General features: G+C 29.8%; 1 protein-coding gene across 21 annotated transcripts in view; it reads left to right on the top strand.

The window, feature by feature from the left end:
* The window catches only part of Caper (RNA-binding protein 39-like protein Caper), a 102,247-nt gene that overhangs the window by 11,321 nt on the left and 64,412 nt on the right, over positions 1-26,514 (top strand). For 9 of the 21 annotated variants that reach the window (XM_067274837.1, XM_067274839.1, XM_067274838.1 and 6 more), the window contains 2 exons: positions 8,490-8,586; positions 17,055-17,169. The exons of 2 other annotated variants lie outside the window; for them this stretch is intronic. In XM_067274837.1, the coding sequence (XP_067130938.1) occupies positions 17,167-17,169 (3 nt within the window). In that variant the 5' untranslated portion in view covers positions 8,490-8,586; positions 17,055-17,166. The remainder of the gene's footprint in view (positions 1-8,489; positions 8,587-17,054; positions 17,170-26,514) is intronic. 10 more of the 21 variants (XM_067274846.1, XM_067274842.1, XM_067274833.1 and 7 more) reach the window with 4 other exon arrangements.

Below are 26,514 nucleotides of genomic sequence, written 5' to 3'. Positions count from 1 at the left end.
GAGCGGGGGAGAAGTTATTGCCATTATTCACACTATGTCTCTAATTACTTAGCTGGGAGAGTAGTCAATTGTTATTGTGAAGATAGTTTTAAAAACATATTTACTCGCCTAAATATTGTCGAATTAGCTAATTTAATGTCTAAGTGCATTAAATTAGTTAATTAGAATTAAAAATCGATTTAAAAAGCGAATTTACAGTGATTGTTTACATTTTACTTCGAAGGTTGGAGGCGGGGCTTTTCGCGGCAATTTTTTCGTTTCATAAGTCTGTGATTAGTTAAAGTAACGTCAACAAAGACAGAAGAGACTCAATAAAACTGTAGAAGGAGTTTCCCTTTGATTGTTTTCAGCCAACTGTGTAGTTAACTGCGAAGATTTACTGTAGAATAGTAGGGGATGTATTTACCAAAATATTTATGGCCCAGAGGTGGTAACAAAACGTTTATTGGCTTAAACAAAGTCAGTCGACATACAGAAGAGCGAACCAAAGCTAAGATCTCTGGAAAACTTGAATATAGTCGCAAATTAATCGAATTTTTTAATTGTTACCGATCGGTAAGTTTTGCATCACCGATAAACGAAGAAGTCACGTGATACGCACCAATCAGTAGCTAACCGCATGGAAAGGGTTAAGCTGGGAAACTGATAACATTTATTCGTATTTTATGTGATGCAGGCCACAAAAAGTATTAATGTGGGTTGCAAGTTGCCTATCCCTGCTCTATAAAATGTGTTTTTTGTATTTATTTTGGAGTGTCTAGAATGAATTAATTGGATTTACATTGACTCGTATGGAAATAATTGCCTTGGTTTTTGTCAGTTTTTGATTTTGTCAATTGTTTTTGGCATGATTATCAATGAAACAGAGGTATCACTGTACTTGTTTCATGTATCACAAACAAAATATACTATCATAGAACAACAAAAGTTTAAATTTGCTTTCTAGTAGTTGACAATTCAAAACTGTTATTTATTATAATATCAAACAAAAACATTGTGAGTAACTTATTTTGAGTAAAGATTCTTAACAGTAAGTTGTTGTTAAACACATTCATGGCGTCAGTAGATGAACGTTTAGGCAGCTGCTGGGCATTACGAGTCATGGGTGATGACTCATAGTCTATTTTAATACAGGGCGGCACGAGTCACCCGTGCTTCGTACTATTAAATTTTGTTTGTTTTCTGGCCAGAACTGGTACTACACTGGCCAAAACTGGTACATCTACCCTATTTCTTATGTATTACGGAAGTACAGTAGAGACTCGTAAATCAGAACCCCGGTAATCGGCAGGATTTTCAGTCGGACTGTGTCATGCTGAATCGAACGTTTTTGATACTAAATTTACTTCTAAAGTATAATTTTCATGTTTTTTATATTCTTTAATATATTTATTTTGTTTGTACAAAATGCAGAAATAATTTTTAACAATACGATAGCCTCGATTATTATTATAAAAATTTTCGTTAGGCTTAAAATCGACGAAAATTCAACACAAAGCGACATGCAACGGAGAAAAATTCAACAGGAAGCGACACACAACGGAGAAAAATTTGAACATCGGACAGGTTAATATATTTTTTCGTACATAAACCGTAATCGGAACAAATCCCTAATCTGAACAACCCCAGTCCCCAATTGATTCCGATTTTCGGTTCACTACTGTATTACGATAACCAGAAGTACTTTGTTTTTTGAAAGATTTATGGCTGAATGATATAAAAAAACATGTTTATTTGTTAAATAGGATAAATATACATAAAAATTTATTAAATTTAAGCTAAAAATAGATAAGAATAATGATTTATAATTTTTTGTTTACATTTGTAGCTGACAATGTCAGTGGCGTAGTGTGGGAGGTGTATCATGCACTGGACGCCACTCGCAGAGGGGCGCCCAAATGGTCTCCAAGACAAACTAGGCCTATATGTGTTTCTGGAGGGGGAGAGGGGTGCCAATAAAGTGTCGGGCGCAGTTATGTTCGCTACACCACTGGACAATGTAGCTCTGAGTTGGTATAACTTTTTCCAAGAAAGTTCCCACCCCACAAACCCAAGTCGATGCTTATTGGTTAAAGGATAGTCATTTAGCTGTAATATACTAATTAGAGCCCAACAGGCATGCAAACTAGGATTTTATTGTCAAATGAACAAAAGAAAGGTCTCCCATAGACAACACGGAAAGGAGGAGTTTTGTTAGTAAATTTAAAAATACAGCGTTGTAACAAATATCTTATTCGTTGAAACAGACATACCCGTTCACACCGAGCATTTCAATCTAGATTGTGACCAAGGTTGGCAACTATGCCTTGGTGTGACTTCCCTCGACTGTTTCAATCTCGACTGAAACGAGGTTCAATCATGATTGACTTCAGAGAGTTCTCAAAACTAGATCCAGTCATAAGAGAGATCCCACAATCCCATGCCTGTGAGAAAATACAAGATGGCAGCAGAACATGTGTCAAGCTATCGACAGAGAAATAAAAAAGATACTGTATTTGGAGAGACGATGACATCTGTCTATTATTAGATAAATGGCAAGAAAAAGTACTGTATTTATTTCTAACTAAAACTTTCATTTTGTTTGTTGGTGTTCGTGACTTACCGCGTAGTTATGTCAGTTTTATCATCGCGTGTAATAGTCAGGTTGTTCTCAAGCTGACTGCCTGTGCGAACAGCATGACATTCGACTAGCAACAGTCACAATCCAGATTGTAGGTAAATCGAGATCAAAGTGAGTCATGGATTGTGTGTGAACGTAGTATTAGCCTTTGTAGGTAAAAGCCAATCAGTGCTTAAATCGCCACCAACTAGTTAATTATGAAAAAAGATTGACACTTACTCCAACTGCAGTACTATGTAACAGTTTAACGAAAACCAGTTATTCCAATGGGAGTACCATGCAAACAACTGTTTAGGGGTGTCAGGCCCACTGAATTCCTAAAGTAGTGATGGTGAACCTGTGACCCATGTTACAATTTCAGGGTATAAGTGACCTTATAATAAACCACTGTACTCTTCATATCTACTTAATCTGCTATCTTCTACTTTGTTTTAATGCAAAGGAATGATGTTTTCAAATGATAGTACAGTAGAGAGTCATAAATCGGCACCCTGGTAATCGGAATGGCCGGTAATCGGCACGATTTTCAGTCGGACTGTGTCGTGCTGAATCGAACGTTTTTGATACTAAATTTACTTCTAAAGTATAATTTTCATGTTTTTATATTCTTCAATATATTTATTTTGTTTGTACAAAATGCAGAAATAATTTTTAATGATATGATAGTCTCGATTATTATTATAAAAATTTTCGTTAGGCTTAAAATCGACGAAAATTCAACACAAAGCGACACGCAACGGAGAAAAATTTGAACATCGGACAGGTTAATATATTTTTTCGTACATAGACCGTAATCGGAGCAAATCCCTAATCTGAACAACCCCAGTCCCCAATTGATTCCGATTTTCGGTTCTCTACTGTATTTTTTACTTAGTTCTTCAGCTATATTTAAAATAATGTCATTACTGAACTAAAAACAATCAATATTTTATATCCACAAATCTAAAATGATATTCAATGACAAGACTATCTCATACTTCGCCTGTGTTCTTTTATCTCTTTTTTAATAAAACGAAGAATTAAAATTCCACAGGCATTTTGTGAACCTAAATCAGCTTGATCAATTTTGATTCTAAAGCTGTACTGTTGTTCTCACTTCTGCCATGATGATAACTACAGTAGAGAGTCGTTAATCCGAATCAATTGGAAACGAGTTGTTCGGATTAGTGATTTGTTCGGATAACCGATTATGTATGAAAAAATATATTAACCTGTCCGATGTTCAAATTTTTCTCCGTTGCATGTCGCTTTGTATTGAATTTTCGTCAATTTTAAGCCTAACGAAAATTTTTATAATAATAATCGAGGCTATTGTATTGTTAAAAATTATTTCTTTATTTTGTACAAACAAAATAAATATATTGAAGAATATAAAAATTATACTTTAGAAGTAAATCTAGTATCAAAAACATTCGATTCAGCACGACACAGTCCGACTGAAAATCGTTCGGATAACCGGCGATTCGGATTACTGGGGTTCGGATTAACGACACTCTACTGTATTTTCAAAGTTGCTGCCATATGATGTGGCACAAAGGCATCTGCTTATTGGATGCATGTTTGCTATTGGCATGAATAGAACAAACTTTGTTTTAAAGTTAGGTGCAGTGTAGCTGTAGGTGTGCAGGCTGTGGAGGAGTTTACTAGTTATCAGGAACAGTTATTGTGGTTGTGATTGTCTGTGCAACTGGAAATTGCAAGGTGTGACTATAGCTTTAAAGGCCACTAATTACAAACCTTGGCTATAAAAATTATTGTCAAATAAATAATAGCAGATTTCCCATTAAATGAAATATTTGTTTCTATTATAATCACATTATTATTTTCACTTAGAGTTTATTGATATTTTTCTGATATAGCTTTAAAAGTTAATAAAAAAAAAAAATTAATTACCAAAATTTAAATAATTTGACCTTCAATTTGGAGTTGTTAAATTTTGAATTCAGTTTACATTCTTCTTCTGAAAAGGGTTGTCAGGGTTGCCTAATGTCATATAGTCCACTCCATGGATGAGAGAACTACTGTTGGTAGAGTGCCAAGAAGAGTCAGTTTTTATCATTAGTGGTTATCACAACATGTAAATGAGTCAGTACTCAGGCATGCATTTTTGTTTCAGTAATCAGATTTTTATTGTGTTAAATAGTTTAACTTTATACTGCTAGATTTCATAGTTTTTTTTTGTGTATTATGGATCTATCAGTTTCTTCAACAAATTTTGCTATTAACCTTTTAATAGTACAGTAGAGCGTCGATAAGTGGAACCAATTGGGGACTGGGGTCCTTCCAGTTAATGATTTGTTCCAGTTTCCAACTTTGTACGAAAAAATACATTAACCTGTTCGATGTTCAAATTTTTCTCCGTTGCGTATCGCTTCCTGTTGAATTTTTCTCTGTTGCGTGTCGCTTTGTGTTGAATTTTCGTCGATTTTAAGCCTAACGAAAATTTTTATAATAATCATCGAGGCTATCGTATCGTTAAAAATTATTTCTGCATTTTGTACAAACAAAATAAATATATTAAAGAATATAAAAAACATGAAAATTATACTTTAGAAGTAAATTTAGTATCAAAAACATTCGATTCAGCATGACACAGTCCGACTGAAAATCGTTCCACTTTCCGGTCATTCCACTTACCGACGTTCCACTTATCGACGCTCTACTGTACTTGTAAATGAATATTTTATAATGTTCCAACATTCTATGAAAAAGAAATACAGTAGAATCTTGTTTTAATGGATTGTGGATGGATTTTTTTTGGAATAACAAATTTTTTCTCCAGATCCTGCCAAATCAATGTAATTTTATCTCTGCTTAACGCTTCTAGATATGCTCTTGTGTACAACAAAGGTGTGCCACATTTTGTTATACCTTGTTCGCACTGAGCATTTCAATCTAGATTGTGACCACGGTTGGCGACTATGCCTTGGTGCGACCTCTCTCGACTGTTTCAATCTCGCATTTGACTGGCGACAGTCACAATCTAGATTGTAGGTAAATCAAGATCGAAGTGAGTCATGGATTATGTGCGAGCGTAGTATTACAGAGACATCACAGTGTCATCAAAGCAAACCAAGGTGGATGAGTTTTTTAACATATCATGAAGTTCTAATGATCATACATACATTGTTGCTTTTTGGCTTATAATGTACAGTACACAGTTTCTGTCAGCTTTGTTACAGAATCTTGTAATATATGTGTTTATATAAAATAAGGATACAAATCTTGAGGATGAATAATTTTGAGTACAGGTGTTTTTCATGTAAGGGGTTTAAAAACGAAAAATTTTTGAATAATAATATATTTTCCTTGGAGTGCAAGAAATTTTCTTTTGCAATATAATGGATTTTTAGAACGATGATTTTCGATACCCCAAGTAATCCATTAAAACAATATTTTACTGTATTAGAAAATGGTTCTCTTGTTCAGATTTCTCAAACCACAAAACATGAAGTGAAATTGCAAGCATATTGGAGTCTATACTATGTATAAAGTATATATATATATATATATATATATATACACACATGACATGTTTTTTTAAATAAGTACTGTTTTAAAATAGGACTGCTGCAGTGCTACGGTCCTATTATATTCACTGAGTACCTACAATTGTTGGCTAGCCACAGATGCCATTACGGAAGCATTCATTCATTTTACGTTTGTGTGTGTTTAAAATGCCTCAGACAATTGAAAATCCCACCAATTGAAGTACGCACAATAATTTTTTTTTTTTTTAAATGCAAAAGATGTGAAAGTAGCTGACATTCACCAGCAGATTAGTGAGGTATATGGAAAAAACATTATGAGCAATGAAATGGTAAGAAAATGGGTTAGAGCATTTAACCTATCCCATGTTGAAATTTTTCTCTGTTGCATGTGGCCACCATGTTGAATTTTTGTTAATGTTGAGCCTAACAAACATTTTTTTAAAATAATAATCGTGGCTAATGTATTGTTAAAAATTATTTTTTATATTTTGTACAAACAAAATAAATATATTGAATATAAAAACAAAAAATTATGACACATAGGGACATCTAGTATCAAAAACATTCTGATGCAGAAACAAGTATATTTGGGGTCAACAGGTTAGCTCAAATGAGGTCAACATGGGACAGGTTAAAGATAGCTGTACTAATAGGCGACCATCTATCATTACTGAAGACTTTGTGCAGAAAGTTGTTGCAAAAGTTTGAGAAAACCCAAGAAAAATAATGTTGGCTATCATCTAAATTGTCATAAAAAAAAACTACACAAAGTAAAAAATTATCTCAGATGATTTTGCTTGGTGAGATAGACTGACTTCATGTCATATCTTGAGAGGGGTTGGACTTGATGATATTCATTATTAGCATTTATAGTTTTTTTTACAAAACTCATCAAGACCCTCAAAATTAAACTTTCTGCCATTTGATAAAAAATATATAAAATTTTTCATAACAGAATCACATAACACAATTTGATTTTTAATTACAATATAATAAATAAATAAAGTTATTTTTTAAATAAAATCTCATAACAGCAGGGAAAGTTATGCAACTTATTGCTGGATTTTTTGATGAATAATCTACAAACAAATAATTTAGTCAAAAGAAATGTATAGTTTAAAGTTGAGAAAAGATTTTAAAAAATTATTTTTGTTATCTCAACATATTTTAGTTGGAATTTTTTATAATTTTAGTATCTCTCTTGTATAAGAAAAGAAAAACTTGTATAATAGCTCTTTTCATGACAACCAAGTTAGTTAATATTATTATTGTATATTGTACAAGGGTTGTTCAAAAAGTTCCTGGACTTTATTACAAAAAATATACTTCACTTACAATTTATTTGTCAGGGTCCCCTTCAAAGTAGTCTCCTCCCCAATGGTGTTTCACTTTTTGAAACAGTCCTGGAATGCTTTTTTCAGAATGCTCATAAGCTCCTTCATTTTTTTTTCATTCCTATCTCTAGAATGGTGGCAGATCTTTTTCCTTTGAGCATGTTTTTTAGTTTGGGGAACAGGAAAGTCGCATGGGGCCAGGTCAAGTGAGTAGGGTGGGTGGGGAAGCACAGTGATCTTGTTTTTGGCCAAAAACTCACGAGTTCTGAGGGACGAATGAGCTGGCATGTTTTGTGGTGAAAAAAAACCACTTGCCACTCCTCCAAAGTTCAGGCCGTTTTTGCCTGATTCTGTTTCTTAGGCCCCAAGTAGTACTCTGTGTTGACTGTCTGGCCTGTAGGTAGGTATTCATGATGCACAACTCCCTTTGCATCAAAAAAAAAACAGTCAACATCACCTTAACATTTGAGCGAACTTGTTGAACTTTTTTTGGGATGGGGATGTTTCACCCACCCTCACCATAAGCCTTGGTAATCAACTCAAAAGTTTTCATGAAAGATTTTCTGAGTTTCACATATAATTTAACAGAACAATGTTGCTCCTTCAAAGAGCTCATTTCTGCGGATCCGATTTTTCGCCAAACCCCACAAACAACATCCCTTCACATAAACAGTCGTAACTAATCACCAAAACAAGATATCAACAAACAGATTGAAGTAGGTTACTCAAGAGGTTTCCGGGACACAAAGCCTCCAAGCGGATTAAAAAATAACCAACTGGAAGCACACTGTTCAAAAAGCTTAGGAACTTTTTGAACAACCCACGTATCTCTGAGAAATAGTTGCAGACATGTAGAATATGTGTTAGTGAAGGTTAAATCAAAAGAATTTTTCATGTTTATGGAATACTTTGACATTTATTCCAAATGATTTTATTCAAGATTTAACATAATCTAATTAAGACATATCATGACATTTCCTAAATGGTTATTAATTTTGTAATATCTATTCCAGTAATGAAGTTTCATTCTTTGTTTCATTACAGAAAGAAACATTTTAAAATTGTTTGCTGAGTATATCAATTTTGATGTAGAAGACAACCAGTATCAACTGATAGTTCCAAAGAATAATAAATGTAGTAGGTGAATAATTATTTTCCTACATATTGCTTAATTTTCATTTCTGCAATACAATTTTTTATTAATGAATTTTATCTAGGAGAATTTTTTCAGCTATGTACATCTTTGACATGGTTTAGACATTTCCATATCAGTGAAGTGTTTCAATGTTTTTTTTTCATATCAGTATTGAAAAATGTTACACAAACTTTGAATTTAGCATTTTATTAATGCTGATTAGTTATCTTGGTTTAAATTAATGAAATATAAACTTTTTATCATCATTATGGTCGTCATATTGTCTTATCTTTTCAAATGCATTATAAAATAATTTTAATATAATGGAGTAAATGGATGTATTGTAGATATTCTATTTGTTGCAGTAAATATGTGGCCGGATTCAAGAATGGTTAGCATGTATATATTAGAAAATAAACCAAAAATTATACAAATTTTTCTGAGGACATTGATAAATGACTACATTTTCTACTTGAGCCACACATCAAGAAGTTAGTGATGTGCAAAAGTTGATGTAGTAATGGCTTGAAAATATGTTAAATATCACACATACTGTTCATTTAAGTTTATAAAGTTTACGACTTAGAATTTCCATAAAATATGTGTTAGTAATATAATTTTTATCAATACAAAAAACTAATAATAAACTTTTTAATACTTTTATTTTTTTATTGATTTACATGAGTTTTTTTAGACATTGTAATTCTAAGAAAAGCACAGTTCCTTCTGTCACATACAAATTGCCAAATGCAAATGTTGAACTAGGAAAATATCTGCACAGTAAGGATGAGTTGTAGGTTTGAGTTCTGCTCTGGGCTGATCTTTTCTTCATAATAATCTAAATTAAATTTCTGTGTTTCTAATTATTAAATTTATCTAGAGATGGTAGCTTAACTGCCTCCTTCTAGCCAAATTACTCAATATTTAATTAAATTAGCTTTAAGTAGCCCGATAAAGAAATTCAGGTGTGTGTTCAATTTTTGATTTAATTATTGGGTTGGTTGTACTGTACATATACATTCTATTGGCAATTTCAAATCCATGATTAAGTGAAAACAATATTAAATGCCTGATACTCTATTTTACAGAATAAAGTAAAAATTGTTTGAACTTTATTGCAAAGTTGATTTTAAATTTTTAAAAGTTTAAGTTAAATGAATATTTTACAATTTCAGTCTCTGTAGGTTATACAGTTCTATGACTAAATAAATTCAATATTACCTAGTTTGAAGAAAATAAAGATTTAATGAAGTATAAAATAATAAAATTATTTAAATAAGTGCATTATATTTATACATGCCTTTTGTTGAAACCATTACTTTATCAAATTGATATTTCTGATTTATGAATGCCGTTATAATGATTAAAATCAATTAGAATAAATTTGTTGTTTTACTTCATTGTATAAACTTCTGTAGCTGAACACGAAATTAAAAATACAGTAGTATGCCTGATGATATGAAATAGTTATTCATGAAATGCAAATTTGAAATGTGTTACATATATGTATATAACATTGTTGTATATACATAGATTATATAATCTCTGAATGCTTTTCAAAGAAAAATTAAATTGGATTTTTTACTTATGTTGTTTACAACCATAACAGTTTTTTTTCTTATTTTTGTTGATTAAATAATTTTTATGGTTTTTTCCATATTTCTTGTATAATGGCAGGTAATTTACATGCTTTACTATACTGTGATTTCTTGTTGTTGTGTGACTAGTCATTACATTGAAAATGTAAATAATAATAATCTGCAAATGTGAATTGAAATTTTATAATATACTGTAAACTGATGATTTCACAATAAATCAAACATTTTCTAATGAATACTTTTTTATTCTATCAATAATAGTTGTGTGTTTTTATATACAGGATAACTGAAAAATCAGTAAACTAACATGTATTTTGAGATTATTTGAAGAATGATTAAAATGATTTTGAATAGTTGCATGATGACAACTTTTTATGATTCAGTTGCTTCATTGGAATTGAGTAAATCATACATATAATACTATGTAGCTGTTTCAAACCGGTTTTAACTGTTGAAAGAATCTTGAAATAAATCTTAATTGATTGATTTTTTTAAAATTATTATTATTATGTATTTACAGTATATTACAGTGTGAAAATAAAATATGAATTTGATGAACCTCAAATACATATTGAATTTTCAAACAAATATCAAATTTAATGTGTCAGTATGATTGTTTTACTAGAAAAAGTACAGTCAAACCTGTTTTTATGCGCTCTTTTTATGTGTGATTTTTATTTGTGCGATTTTTTTTAATGCGAATTTTTAATTTGTGCGGTATAGTTGGCGACTAGTCTCGTGCGATTCGTCATGTCTTACGTTGACTTATTATAGCTGAATAAACTTATTATAGCATAAATGCACTTATTATAGTAATATTATTGCATGAATATGCGAAAAATGAAATAATTTACTTTTTAAGTCAACAAAACACCAACTGGACAAAAATATGTAAAACAGACGATAGACCAGACGATGCAGTCAAGTGCTGACATCTGTTGTCAATAAATTCTATTTCGTACGGTTTTGAGTTATTTTCTATGTGAGACTTCTTTTATGCGGTCCCTGTTGACCGCATGAAAAAAATATTTTTTAATTGTGTTGCGAAAACTATTATTTACAGCCATTCGTGAAGTTTCGTGAGATTTTTTTTATGCGTTTTTTTTAATGCGGTCCCTATCCCCCGCATAAAAACAGGTTTGACTGTAATTTTATTTTCTGAAGAATTGAAGAATGTGTACATATAAATTTTATTTCAGTTACACATAATAACTTAACAATTATATTCCTGAATTAGTTAAACTTTGATTGTGATAAAACAAGATTAAATAATTAAAATAATATATTTTGTGAAGGATTATAGATGTTATGGACAAAGTGATTAATATGGGCATTATGAATAATGACCAACAAAATCAGGCATTGTAATAACTTTCAATAATTTATCAAATTGACCAGTCATTATTAATACTGCTATCACCTAGTCGGGCGAAGTGATGATAATACGTTGAGGAGTGATCATCCAACATATGCTAGCCAATCACAACTTACATCTTAGTTGTGCATTCATATTGCATTTAGTACCGATTTTTAAATTTATGTGACCAGTAGTTAATCTTTCTTCTTTGACAAAAGTAACGATCATAAGTGATATGAATAATTGCTTCAACAACCGATTAAACGAGTTAATAGCAGAAAAAGGGGAGAACAATCAAATTTTTACAAAATCAGCGTATTTGTCAATGATACAAAAAGTGAAAAAGTCAAAAATGAAAGTTACTTCTAAGTTACCGGAAGAGTATCAGTTAATAGTACTTTGAAATAATTCACAAAAAAATTAATATTTCCAAATGAAATAAGTGGAGTTTTTTTAATCGAATTTAAAATTTGGTACTAAACACGATACGCACACGCAACTGAGTGCTGTGCGTATCGTGGCTAGGATTGGCTAGGATGTCGGATGATCACGCCTTAACTTATTATTATCACTTTGCTTGACTAGGTGATAGCAGTATTCATAATGACTGGTCAATTTGATAAATTAATCAATATTTATCACACTGCGGGTCCTTTTTGGTCATTATTCATAATCCTCAATCACTTTGTCCATAACATAGACATGTAAACTAAAAATCCAGAATAACTTCCATATTTTTTCTGCACATGCATAAGAAGAAATTGAAACATGTAGACTTTCTGTGAATTGTTTGTTAAATTCCAAATGTTTCCTTTTTGAAACTCATTTTGACTTTTAGAAATAAAAGGTCTAAAACAGTGTTTCCCAACCTTTTTTGTGCTATGCCCCACCTAAGTCTTTCTAAAATTCTTATGTCCCCCCCCACATATACGTTGAACTCTTTTGGAAGATCTCTTGTCGTGTTCGTTAAAGTTTTTCTTGCACTTAATTGCCACACTGTTTTATGGTAACCACGAGAAAACCCGATCCTTTCATCAAAGTCTCTTGCACTTTCCAGTCATTGCCAAACGCAATCTGAAACACCACAACTTGTGTCTGTCCACCTCGAGGTCTGAGCAAAGAATGTCCTTTCTCCTCTTTCACCAGCCTAAGGGCCTCGTTCATCTCTTTGTTCTCAGTGGTTCCCAGAATTGTTAATCCTACCCAAGGGAAAAGGGTTATAAAGGAAAGTTCTAGAAGGAATGGGAAACGAAGAACAAAGAAAACTAAAACTAACTAAAATCAATATTTACAATAAATATGGCATACAGCGGCTATATGGTTAACTTTAACTCTGGACAAGTGCATTTTCGAATTGCCCCCCTTAACAATCGAATTGCCCCTCTGTGGGGCGTGGGCCCCACGTTGGGAAACACTGGTCTAAAAGATATAGAAAAATCATTGGAAATTTTTATACTAGAAATCTGGTAAAAAGTAAACTTTTCACTGTGGAATATTTTAAATGTATAGTCATATTAATATTTTATATTGATATATGATATAATTAAGAGTGGAAAAGGAAAAAAATGCTATTTAGAACTGAAGAAAGAAAGTAGAAGGGTTAATGGGAATCACACTCTCCATAAGCTGAATTGAAAGTTTAATGTTCCACACACGTGTAGGATGTTTTAAAGGAAACAAATATTGTTAATGGGAAAGGATTTCTAATCCAAATATATAGTGAAGCAGTTAGAAAATCAAACAAGGTTACTCTGATGATCGAACAAAGCTTCATGGTCTACCTGAATGTTTGGACAGTGAATCTTATATTTTACACAGGATGGTTCTGTATATGTGGAAAATAAAAGTTTTTACTAGGAAAAATGGACATTATGCAAAAGTGAGTTTAAACATCTCACAAAGAAACAGCCAGATGTTGTCCTCTATGATTAAAACAAAACTTGGCGAGCACATAGCCTTAAACATAAATAGTTTCTTGTCCAAATAATAGGACCCACTTTTCAAGCATTTCTGAAAAAACGGGCCTCTGAAACTTGAGTGTTTACCTTATAAGTCTGGAAGTTTGATATAACATAAGAATGGCAATAGCTGAGTGGATAGCATTCTAGATGCTGGATCTACATGATATGGGTTCAATCCTTTGTAAGTTTATTTTATTTTTTAAAATGTGTAACATAGTTATTTTATTATTTTACCATATTATTAGCATTATTGTTACTATTCTTATTCCTCTTGTAAGCTTCAGATATGGTGGTATTGTTTTATTTGAAGTGTAACAAACATAAGTACATCAGGAAATTGTCCATAACATTAACAATTAAAAGAAAAATGCTGCAACTATGCTATCCTATTTTCGTATCAGGGACTTGTCTTTTTTGTTCATGAGCAGTAACATCTAGTATTCGTTTGTGTTGACAGAGTATGTAACCATGAGCTAAAATATCTGAAAATAAATATGAAGAAATAAAAATTTTATTCAATGACATAAAAGAATTAAATCTACAGAAACTTCATTTTTGCAAAATAGGAAATGACATCATGATTTTTAGACTTTTATAAGCTCTAAATGTAAGGAATAAGAATAGTAATAATAATGCTAATGATACACAAAAATAATAAAATAACTATGTTATATACTTAAAAAAAAAGAAAGAAAAAAAACTGAAGTCACCTAGAATCACCCATATGAAGTTGTTCCAACATCTACAACCTCTTATCCACTCAGTTACTGCCATTCTTATGGTGCATAGAACTTTCAGACTTATAAGTTGAACACTGAATTTTCACTGTCCTGTTTTTCAGAAATGCTTGAGAAGTGGGTTCTATTATTTGGACAAAGAACTATTTGTGTTTAGGGCAATGGGCTTTCATTCATATCAGAGAGGACAATGTCTGGTCGTCTCTTTGTCAGAGTTATTGATGAAATTATCTCATCTTTGTCTTCCTTCACACACCGGGATGAGATAAAAATAACATTTACATTAAACCTTTAACCGGAGTGGTTGTGTTATATGATAGAGGCCTCGAAAATGTTAGCTATCATATAACACAACCACTCTGGTTACAAGGTTTAACATAAGTGTTATTTTTACTGATGAAAGTTTTTTGTGGGTAGCCATATGCCTTCATAAGCAGTTTCAGATCTTCATCACACTATCATTATCTAAATTTCGTATTGACACAGAAATATGTAGTATAAAGTGTATCAAGAAGAGATTAGTTCCATTCTTGAAGTGCTATCTGAATGGAACATGTATGTTTTGGCCAGATATGGCAATATTCCATTACTTTTGAGACAATTGCTGCCTTTGACCATGAGAGTATGGTATATTACTCATGAAAATAATATGCCTAATGTACCCTGATGGAACAGTTTTGGTACCAGTTAAAGCAGAGATTGTATGACTGACAGGTCAGTTCCATCATAGAACTTTTCGAAAGAATTCAGAACAAGCATTGCCAATTTATGACTGAGTACTTCCAGAAATATATGGGAAAGTTTGAAAGGTAGACTGTGAGGTATTTTGATTTTGTTAATTAAACAGACTGCAAAATCGTTTTTATTTTAATTTATGTACAGTACAGGACATTGTTCATTTTGTATATAGAACAACTTCCAGAATAAATTTGTTTTTTGGGTTTTTAGTTTACACACACTTATCATTTAGTTACTGTTATTGTATAACAATTTTTATAATAATCTATAAAGTATCATTGAAGCTAGAAGAAAATAATTTTATATTTAATAAAAAATTTTGTTAAATATGAAGTATTTTTTTATAAATTACAAAACAAGCATTAAAAACCAGTCTTTCAGCATTTATAGTACTTTAATTCTAACTATCATTGCAAAACACCTTTCTCACTTTTTCTAGCAAGTTATTTAATTAAATTAAACAGACTAATGTTTTCAGCTATCTCAAATAGCCTTCTTCAGGTTTAGCATAATTTGGAACATAAGTCAGAACATAACATTTAAAACATCAAACTTCACTTGCATTTTTATGAAATCATGGTATTACAGAATTTGGAATTCTTAAACTTATACAATTTAAATAAAATAAACTAAATACAGAAAAAAAAACATCAAAGGAGATTACAATTATACACTAAACTTAATAAACCTAGTGAAAAGCAAAAATAAATATCAAATAAACATCAAATGGAATTACAAGTATATGTTAAATTCAACAAATTTAGTGAATAATTAATGCAGATATATGAAGAATTAAGCAGAAATAAATAACTAAATAATGTATAAAGTCACATTTATAAAAAATACAGGGATAAATTTGTAAAATTGTAAATTTACATAATGTTCTTAAAAGATGGCTATTTGAGAGTATTTAAAACATTAGTTCATTTAATTTAATTAAAAAACTTGCTGGAAAAAGTGAGAAAGGTATTTTGCAATAATATATAGAAGTTCTAGCACTGCACATAGAATTTTAATTCTAACAAAACAGATATGCAAGATAATGTATTTTAAATACATTTTTCATTGTCTGGAGATGACATGCAATGTTGGAAGTATTTGCATATCTGCTTTGTTAGAATTAAAACTATTATTATTCCAAATAACAGTGGTTTCTTAATACTTAACATGGTTTTGGTGTTGAGTGTGTGATATTGTTTTGTAAAAAAAAAACATTGAATAGATAAAGTTTCCATTTAATAAATTTTATAATCTTTGAATTATGATTATTAATAATCATATTTCAAGGATGATAAAAGGGTGATAAATTGGTTAATGAAGGAATTATGATTATTAATAAATATTTGCTCAAGATCATTTATTAGATTATTTGGTTAATGTTACCTTAGGTAGCCAAGATGGCGGCTCGTCTCTAATTCTAGCAAGGAAACAGTGGGACACACGTTCTAACCTAACCTAACCTAATAATTATGGTAATTTATTAGAATAGGTTAGATTAGAACGTGTCCCCCACTGTTTCCTTGCTGGAATTAGAGACGAGCCACTATCTTGGCTACCTAAGGTAACATTAACCGATTATTTGTTTCAGAAAAGGTTAAATAACAATATTTTTAAATTTTTTAAATGCTGAATTTTTAAATGCTCTTTTCATTCTATTTCGCATTTCATTTTCTTTCTTTCCTGTCTCTTTCTCTCCCAACTAAAATGAGATTATTTGACCAAATAGTTTGGCATTGAGGAAGTATTGAATACTGAATATTTCCAAATAATGCCAAATATTTGATCAAACACCTACTATGTACAATCAATAAAAGAAACAACTCAGCTACTGTTTTATTCTTGATGTATGTGTATAGATAATTGAAATAAAATTTTATTAAATTTTATAGAATTAATTTGTTTTTGAAATAATAGGTTTTTTAAGTTTTTTCTTTTTGATAAAATGCTTTGTTTGATAAAATTAAATGCAGTTCATAGGTTTTGTTTTGCTAAATAGATGTTGATGTAAGTTTTAGTTTTTGTTAGTCTGTAATAAAAATTATAATAAGAACATAAGTAATGTTTTTTTAATTTGTTTTTATAGATGTTTTTCTTCACTAAGATAAACTGTGAATGATCTGCAAGGCAGTCATCGTGAGAGTGAAGGATAAACCTGCAAACTAAATTATTGATTTATTGGACTGATTATTATATAAATGGTTAGATGGGGCCTGAATAGGCTTCTATCATTCAATATATTTATTATATTAATAAGCCACTAATATTTTAAAAATAAAAATAATCATTAAATTTCACTCGGTATTCTAGTTTAAACTCTTTTTTAATGAAGAGTTATTTGAAATCTCAAGGTTTGCAAATAAATTGAAGGTAAAGGTAGATGAATTAGATCAAAATTGCAAAAACAATTGTAAAACATCATCATAAAAGATTTTTAAACTGATGTCAAACAACAAAAAAGGCTTTTATTTTATATGTTTCATTTCTTTTTTTTTTACAGACTTTTTTTTATCTAAATTAAAAAATGGTTTTAAATTTTCTTGTGAAAAATTATCATTTCAGTTCTCTAAACGGTAATTCTGAAAATGCTGGATGCATTGAATTACCATCTTTCTGCATTTAGGAGTCTACTTGAGGTATAAAATGTGAAATTATAACAGAGAAGTATAGAACACTCGTAGGATTACTATGTGCCCCTTACCCTTAACTCCTGCAGGTCACAGTTAAAAGATGTTGGATAAAAAACTGAGTAATAATGAAAAGTATTATGTATTTAAGGAAAACAGATCAGAGCACATAGTTTCAGTAATTGTCATGAAACAGAAGTTTTTATCCCCATTAGAAAAATGGGGCATACTACTGCTGCTGCAGTTAGTTTTGAATAATGTTTTTCCTAATTATAGATAGAATGATATGACCAGTTTGGTTTCTACCTCATTTCCCTTTGGACTTCTTGTGAGGATATTAAGGAACTGATTTATTAAACACCTATTTACAGATATTGAAACATTAAAAGGCTATGTAATAAATATAGTTAGAACTGTCATACCTAGACAGATTGAAAATCATCATGATATTTTGGGATTAATGAATGGTGGCATATCAATAGTTCTTAAAAATGAGAAATCTTTGAGTTTGCTCATTAATTCTTATTGTTGTTAACTTTTTTAAATCTTATTTATTAGTCTTAAAATTTTTTGTTTTTATTCAATTTCCACTGATTTTAATTATCTTCTTTTTTTGTATATAATCAAAAACTTGCATTTTGGTAACACCAATATAAAATAAATGATAGAGATTATAATATTCCTTGTGCTGTACAAACTGTGTGTTGGATTACTAATGTTATTTTCGTATTTTATACTTACAATTACAATATTAACAGTTTTTATTAAGCAATATAGAATAAGAAGTTAACAAAAATATACCTAAATTTATCTTATTTTTTAACGAGATTTTTAGACTTTATATATTAACTTTATGTAGAAACTGTATCAAACTATTGTTAATATTTTACTGTTAACCACCTGAGAACAATTTTTGTCTGGGCCTTTTTCATATTTAATTTTTTTATTTCAATCCGATTTATCACTGTCTGATTCACATGCCTTTACCTTTAATATTACTAAATAAATCAATAATAAACTTGTGATTTTATTTTAATTTCTCACGTTTAATCTGTAGCGGGATATCATTTACTTAGACAATTTTTTAGTGATAAAGAAATTTGTCATATAGTAATAATTATATAAATTTTCATTGTTGCTTATTTTATTAGTGCATTAGCAATAAAATAATGCAGTTTGAGAGGATCTTTAAAGCACCATCTGTATATCTAAAATATATTGTCTTACATAGTAATTAAAAAATTTTATGAAACTGCTAAGAAATTTCTTAATTTATACTTTCAAATTTCTCCATATCAACAGTGAAAAAAAGGCATGTTATGTTATTTCAAGACAATATACAACAAAAGTCTTCATGGTTAAGTTGTCACGATTTGATGCTATTAATCATTATTTGATTATTTAAGATAAAACATCTTAAGCTAAGTCTAAAGCATTTTTTAAACAAAGATAGTCTTGGAGATATAGGTATCCCTCATACAACACAGCATTTCTACAATATGATTTTGGTCTAACACAGTTTGAGAATTTGGGAAATCCTTCATACAAAATTTCACAACTTTTAAGTGCAAACTCCTTCATTTGATATTTTTTATTCAAGTAAGCATGCATGTTACCTCATATTTGCCCATGGATTTTAGAATATCAAAATTTTCAATTTCTTTTGTGCCTTCAGGTTTAATGAAAACTGATAATTTAAATTTTTTTTTTTTCTTTCTTGTCCTAGCTTTTCTATCAACTAGGTGGTGTTGTTGCTTTCAGATTTTTAGTTTTTAAGACTCACTGTGTTTTGTTTTTATAGATTAATCTTTGTATTTGGTAAAGTTAATTTAAACATTTTTAGGTAAGTGTTGTTAATTTTTTTTTAACTGTAGGTAAATAATCATTTGTAAAAATGAACAAAATACAGTGGTATCTCAGTACTCAAACTGTTTACAAATTGAACAATTTGGTATTTGAACACACATTTTGGGGAAAAAATCCTCGGTCCTCGATTGAACAAACATGACCCATTAAGAACGTATTTTTGATTAACAACATATTTTTTTAATTTGCCATACGTAAAAAAATTCTATGATAAAAATAAAAAAATGAAGGTGTTGTCAGTATTTCTGATCAAAGTCAGCAAAAAAGTTCAGATGATAATATTTTGAAAAAGAAAATGCCCACATTTAATTAAAATTAATATTATGCGTAATACAGTACTTTTAATTGTGATTGTTAGTTAAATTATTGACTGCTTTAATAAACATATTTCTCTTAGTAACAAAAAAGGATAGTATACTTTCACTAACTTTTGAAACCTAATCCCGTGCTTTGTATTGGTCCTTTGATTTGCATAACACTGCACTTTTTCAGAACATAACTATCATGTTATATGAAAGTTACCTGTATTTGTTTGTGAACCAGCCAATAAATAATGTTATAAATATACATCATTGACAAGATGAACTGAATGAGTTTGTTGGTACTTTTATCTTTTATTTCTGTCTGACACATAAACAAGATGATGATTTTCTCATTACACTGTCATGTCAAGATGACTTCTTGATACAACAAAAATTTATTGTAGAGTCATTTGTTTAATGTTACAGTGATACCAGAAGTAACATAAGTAATGCAAACCGTAGACCTTTACATAACTAATTTTATGTAAGTCAAATTTGTAAATTGCTTAAGTGTAACTACATAATTAATAACTCAATACTGTATTTATTATTATATGTGTACTGTACATATAATATGTACGTACATTACACATACAATAATATTTTTGTATATAAAAGAACAATAGAAATACAAAGTACATATATAAACGAATCAAAGAAAGAAACAAAAATAATCTGAAATATTAATAGGTTATGTATTAAACAAATCAATCGAGGCAGACTACAATAATGACATGAAACAATACATATAGAAAAACAAGCAATGAAGATGTGCTTGGTTTCGCTGCTCGACCTTCACTGAGTACTGTAGAAGAATCTTGTTTACAAGAAAAAGTGCTCGGTATGCTTGCGCACGTGTTTACAATTAGACCGAAAAGTAGAGGATTAGCAGAGCAATAAAGTAAAAAATTGGTACAGTGCAAAAGAGAGAATGTTTGAAATAGAATAATTCTTTGTAAAATTATGTGTTACTCTATTCAGATTTTTTTCCAATTTTTGAGACTTGCATTTTACATAACTGTGAATTTATGTAAGTCATGTATTATGTAATTCAGGGTATTACTGTATAGAAAAATTGTCACAAATTATATATAGTGGCTTATAATTTGCTTCATTAAAGTCAGAGATTTTTAATGCATAATAGGATGGAAATTGCAATACATTTGCTTAAAATATTGAATCCTAAAATGAGATTTGAAACAATCATTGGCAGGAAAGAGATTATAATCTCTTTCCTGCCAATGATTGTTTCAAATCTCATTTTAGGAATTCAATATTTGATTTGCTCAGGAGTTAATTTTAAAGCTGTTTGCTGTGTTAAACAAATGTAATTCATTAGCCTGTGAAATTGTTTTGACAACAATATTAATATCAATTAATAAAAAAAAACTGATGCTTGTTGTGCTTACAACATGAGTCAAGAAATATAAGTTTTTGTCAGTGTTCAGATTCTGATTGAAAATCAAAATGTCAAGTATGTTGATATGTCATCTCCTCTAAACCCATTTTTATAGTTAAAATCAAACAATCTGGTTACAGACAAACAAATTAGTTTTTAATCATTTATCTAAGTAAATGATTTGAAACTAATTAATTTTGTATAGAGGTAGGCAGATCTACTGCCATCTCATCATATTTAGATATATTGGTATATCTAAATATGATATGTAATTTGAACATATTACTTTACGCTAAAAATTTAATTTTGTTTAAAAGTCTTTCAGAAATAATCTGTTCTTGAGTAATTAAATAATAAATTGACCCACTGAATTTATTATAGGTGATATAAAACTGTGTTGCTTGTCAACAAAGAATTTATATGGAACTTATTTTTCAGTTTTAATTCCATACATGTGCCTTTCTTCGTTATGTGCATGTGCACATAAGGAAGAAAGGTTTTTTATATATGTAGTACTATAATAAGAAATACTTACTGGACCTGAGTAACAAAATTAAATATATTCACACCTTTGACGTGTCCAGCATAACGTTTCATACGTTAATGCTGGATTGAAAGGGATCGAAAACATTAATAAAAACGTTTTCGATCCCTTTAAGAGATCATCTTCAGTCAATGTTTACAAAGAAACGAACAAAAAATTCGAATTTAAAAAGAACGAAATTTTCAAAAACTGATCGTACATCTAACGGTAAAAACATAAATCCGTTCTTAATAACGTAAAATTTAAACATCCAAAATAATCCTAGCACACGTATATAAATTACCCAAAGGTAAAAAACAATATTAGACAGGAATAAAGTAAAGCGGCTTCTGTACTAGCTGCATTCGCCAAGGAACAGAATGTTACGGTTTATTGGGACAAGGTGGAGATTATTAAACATACAAGGTCAGCACAAGCGGTGAAATACATAGAAAAAATGGAAATACACAAAGTGCATTAATCATGGAGACTTCGACAGTTTATCCACGGCCTGGAAGTCTTTCTATAAAATGGATGTGATGTAATTTTACGACTCCGCAGAAGCCGCTTTACTTTATTCCTGTCTAATATTATTTTTTACCTTTGGGTAATTTATATACGTGTGCTGGGATTATTTTGGATGTTTAAATTTTACGTTATTAAGAACGGATTTACATTTTTACCATTAGATGCACGACCAGTTTTTGAAATATTCGTTCTTTTTAAATTCGAATTTTTTGTTCGTTTCTTTGTAAACATTAACTGAAGATCTCTTAAAGGGATCGAAAATGTTTTTATAGAATTAAATGTTATGCTGGACACATCAAAGGTGTGAATATATTTAATATGTAGTACTACTAATCAGTCTTTAAATTTTGCTCTTATTCATTAAATTTAATGTGTTCTGAAATTTAATTGTAATCATGATTCTGTAAGCTTGGAATCTAAAGATGATTTTTGAAAATGTTCTATTTTAATTATTGCTTGGTATTAAAAGTTTGTTCATTTTATTTTTATTGTTAGCTTTGCATTTTCCATATTATATGCTTATGGAAAAATAAATGCAATGAGTCATTAAAATTACATAATCTAATTAATGCCAAATTGTTTGGATAATTAGATTTGTTATATAAATCTTTATATAAAATTTTTAATCTATTTATTAGGTTTTGGTCATATTTTTTTCAAATGTTTAAAAATATTTTTCATACTTAAAGTGAATATTTTTTATGTAGTAAAATGTTTCAAATATAATTAATATTCACAATTGCTTTTTTATTTTATCAAAATTGTTTTTAGTGAAGGTTTTTGAAAGATGAATAAACATTAAAAACTGCTGTCTTTTGGTGTTTTAGTATTTTAATTCTTACAAAACAGATATGCAAGTACTTTCAACACTGCTTTAATGTCATCTTCAGACAATGAAAAATGTATTGTAGTTAGAATCAAAGTACAACAGTGCCAAAAGATGATGGTTTTTAAATTCTTATATGATTTTGGCATTGAGTATGAGATTAAACATTCATCTTTCCAGAAGAATAATCTTAACCTTCAAGTCACCAATAATCCAAATACATGATGAAAATTAAACATTAAAGATTACTAATAAATCATAATATATAGTTTAATAATTTTTTTATGGAAATTGATTGGATATGTGAGAAGTGTGGGACTTTTTTTTTTAGTAGACTTTAAATGAGACAAATTCCTTTTTCTTTCGTAACTGCTTGTTGCCTACTTGTTGAGCAATACTCATATGAAGCATGCAATGCCATAATGTTGTAAATGCCAAAAAACAAACTTTTCAGGGAGGTAAAAAAAACACTTTTTCTGATGAATGAATTCATTTTAATTTTATAATAAAATGGTAAAAAACTCACTAGGTTACATATTTTCTGGAATATCAAAATGACATAAACATAATCTGTATCATTTTAAGTGCCAAAAGTCACATGACTTGCATGTTGATGCTTATGGTTTCACATAAATTTGACTTGAAAATACAGCCACTTACGGCACCACTATTGCCACAGTATTTTTTTGCAGCAGAAAACATTAGTTTAGAATTCAATTCTTCAATAAAACAAATTTAGAGATAAATGGCATTTATTATGTTATGGTATTACACACTTCATATAGTGTAGATTATTTCTTCTGTTCTATTTATTATAGGTTTGTTGATTTTGTTCTTCATTTTATTAACAAGGTCTCTTCAAAAAGTAACCAAACTTTATTTGTTTTATTTTTATTCAAGTTACAGATTATTGTTCCTTGTTTCCTTCAAAGTACTTTTCTCCCCTATTCACACACTTATCTCAGTGGTATTTCTACTTTGCAATGTCCTTCAATGCTTGTGACAAATTTATTTTAATGTCATCAATTGTGTCAATATGGTATCCTTTCAGTACTGATTCTAATTTTGGAAACAAGAAAATTGCAAGAAGCCAGGCCTTGTGAGTACAGAGGCTGGGGATGGGCATTTGATTTTTGGTGCAAAACTGGTGAATTGACAAGGCTTAGAGTGAGCAGGTGCATTGTCATGGCGAAGGAACCATGGGTTGTCTTGCCACAACTCTTGTCTTGTTTTGCAAATTTTTTCATGCAACCATTTCAAAACACCTGCCTAGTACTGATGGCAAAATTCAAAGTGAGATTGTGACTGTCATTTTTTTGTTTTTTTTTTTGTTTTTGAGTGTGGTGATCCCTTGCCACCTCACTGTGAAGATTGAACTTTTTGTCTTGTTGTAACTGTTAACCCAACTGTCGTCACCTGTTATGATTCTTTACATGAATGTTTTATCATTGTTGGCTTGTTGAAGGGAGTTCCAGGCAATTATTTACTCGATTTTTCTTCTGCAGTTCAGTCATCAAATGAGGAACAAGTTTTTCTGCAACTCTCTGACAGTCAGATAACAATTTTCATGCACTAGATCCTCAATTTTCTGAATGTGAGTTTCATCAGTTGAGGTCAAAGGCCTTCCTGGTCAAGGGTCCTCTTCAACTGATTGACGATGATCTTTTGAATCAGGTAAACCATTCATGACATTGTGTATGACCTAGAGCATTGCCTCCATAAACTTGATTCAAAAGTTGAAATGTCATAAAAGTTGTCTTCCCAGTTTCACACAGAACTTCACGTTGTATTGCTGCTCCCATAAATCACGCATTACAAAAATCACACAAACACTGAAACACCTTTCATTCAAACACAATTTGTCATTGTGTTTGAATGAAAGGACAATGACAAAAAATGACAATGGAAAATTACAAGAATGATATACAGGGTATGTATATCATTCTTGTAATTTTCCGTTTATATACTTTTTTTTTAATGAGTTTTAATTAAAATATTTTAATAAAATGTACTGTACAATCTTTAAACAGCAAGTATACATTTCTTCTTACTTCACTAAATGATTTTACTGATATACTAATCCTTACTGAAAATTGGAAAAATAAAGCTGTAACTTCTGTAAACCTATAAAATTAAAATTATTAAGTATTAAAAAGTATTAAAATTAAAAACACTAAACCTATAAACTGGTTTATAGGTTTAGTGTTTTTAATTTTAATACTTATTTACATATCACTGAAATTCTACTTCATTACTCCTCCCATTGGTAATAAAGAAATACTTTAAATTGCACATTTTTAAACTATATTGTTGTTTATTCTTTCTGGTTTTATTCTCTTAATTTCTAGGTGTTTAAACCATTTTTAAATACTTATTACTTTTTTTTTTATTGGGTCTTTCTTGATGTTGTAGTGTTTTGCATGAAATTGGATTTAAATCTGAACTGTTTTATTAAAGTTAGATGTAGTCTGTTAATAATTTTATATTAACCAACTGTGTCACTTCCTATATGGTTAAAGTAAGTTGAAAAGCTGTTTCTTCTTGATTCTTTTGATTAGTCATTTTTAGAAAACTGCTTCCTCTTTTTCAAAAAGTTATTTGTGCCTAATGAACTTTTTTTTGCTGCTATCAATACCTTTTTTAATTTATAAAAAAGTCAGTATTTGATGCATTTAAGGAAAATAGTTTTTTACCATTTTGAGCTCCTTTTTAAAAAATGCTACTAATTTGTGCAACTTGTTAAGGTTTTAATATAACTGATACAGTCTGCTATATCACATGAGTTTGACACTCCTACTTTTGTGTATTAAATGTTGATTTTATCTTGTAACACTATTCTGGATAGTATTTGTTTATAGCAGGTGGATTATATTAGTTTTTGTTTCAACAGTTGTTAGCAATGAATTCATAGCTTATTAGGATGACAATTATCCCATCATGTTTTAACTGTGAAAATTCTTTGAAATGACATCATTGAAGATAGATGATAATTACTGAAAATTTATCAGTTTTTAAGATAAAAATTTAAGTAGTAATGTGTAATATCATTTACAGCATAGATTGAATGTACAGAAAGTGCATATTGTCTTTAGTTTTCTTCTCTTCATATATATTTATTTGGCAATTTCAGAAAAATTACAATGATAGATGAATGTCTATTGTTTACAAAGGATTTTCCACATTTTCTAAAGATGCTCTAGTGATTTTAGACAAAGGTAAATGAGATCATAATTGCAATTTAAAATAAGTATACAACCTGCACTTCCTTTCAAATTGTCTTTGAAACATAGGTAACCTGTATACTATCCATACAAGATTATGGTAATTCAGAAGTTTTCTAAATTAAATTAAACTTATAATAACAACATTTACAGGATTGAAGCTGTAATTCAAATTAAGTTGTTTGATCATTTATTAATTAGCCTTATAGTCCTGAATGTAATCTGGCTTTAGGTGTTTGAATATATTTATATTA

This window comes from Centruroides vittatus, unplaced genomic scaffold, assembly GCF_030686945.1.
Source record: "Centruroides vittatus isolate TY-2023 unplaced genomic scaffold, ASM3068694v2 contig_564, whole genome shotgun sequence".
In the NCBI taxonomy this organism is placed as follows: domain Eukaryota; kingdom Metazoa; phylum Arthropoda; class Arachnida; order Scorpiones; family Buthidae; genus Centruroides; species Centruroides vittatus.
The sequence above is the reverse complement of the archived record's forward strand: the minus strand, read 5'-3'. Positions and strand labels throughout refer to the sequence as shown.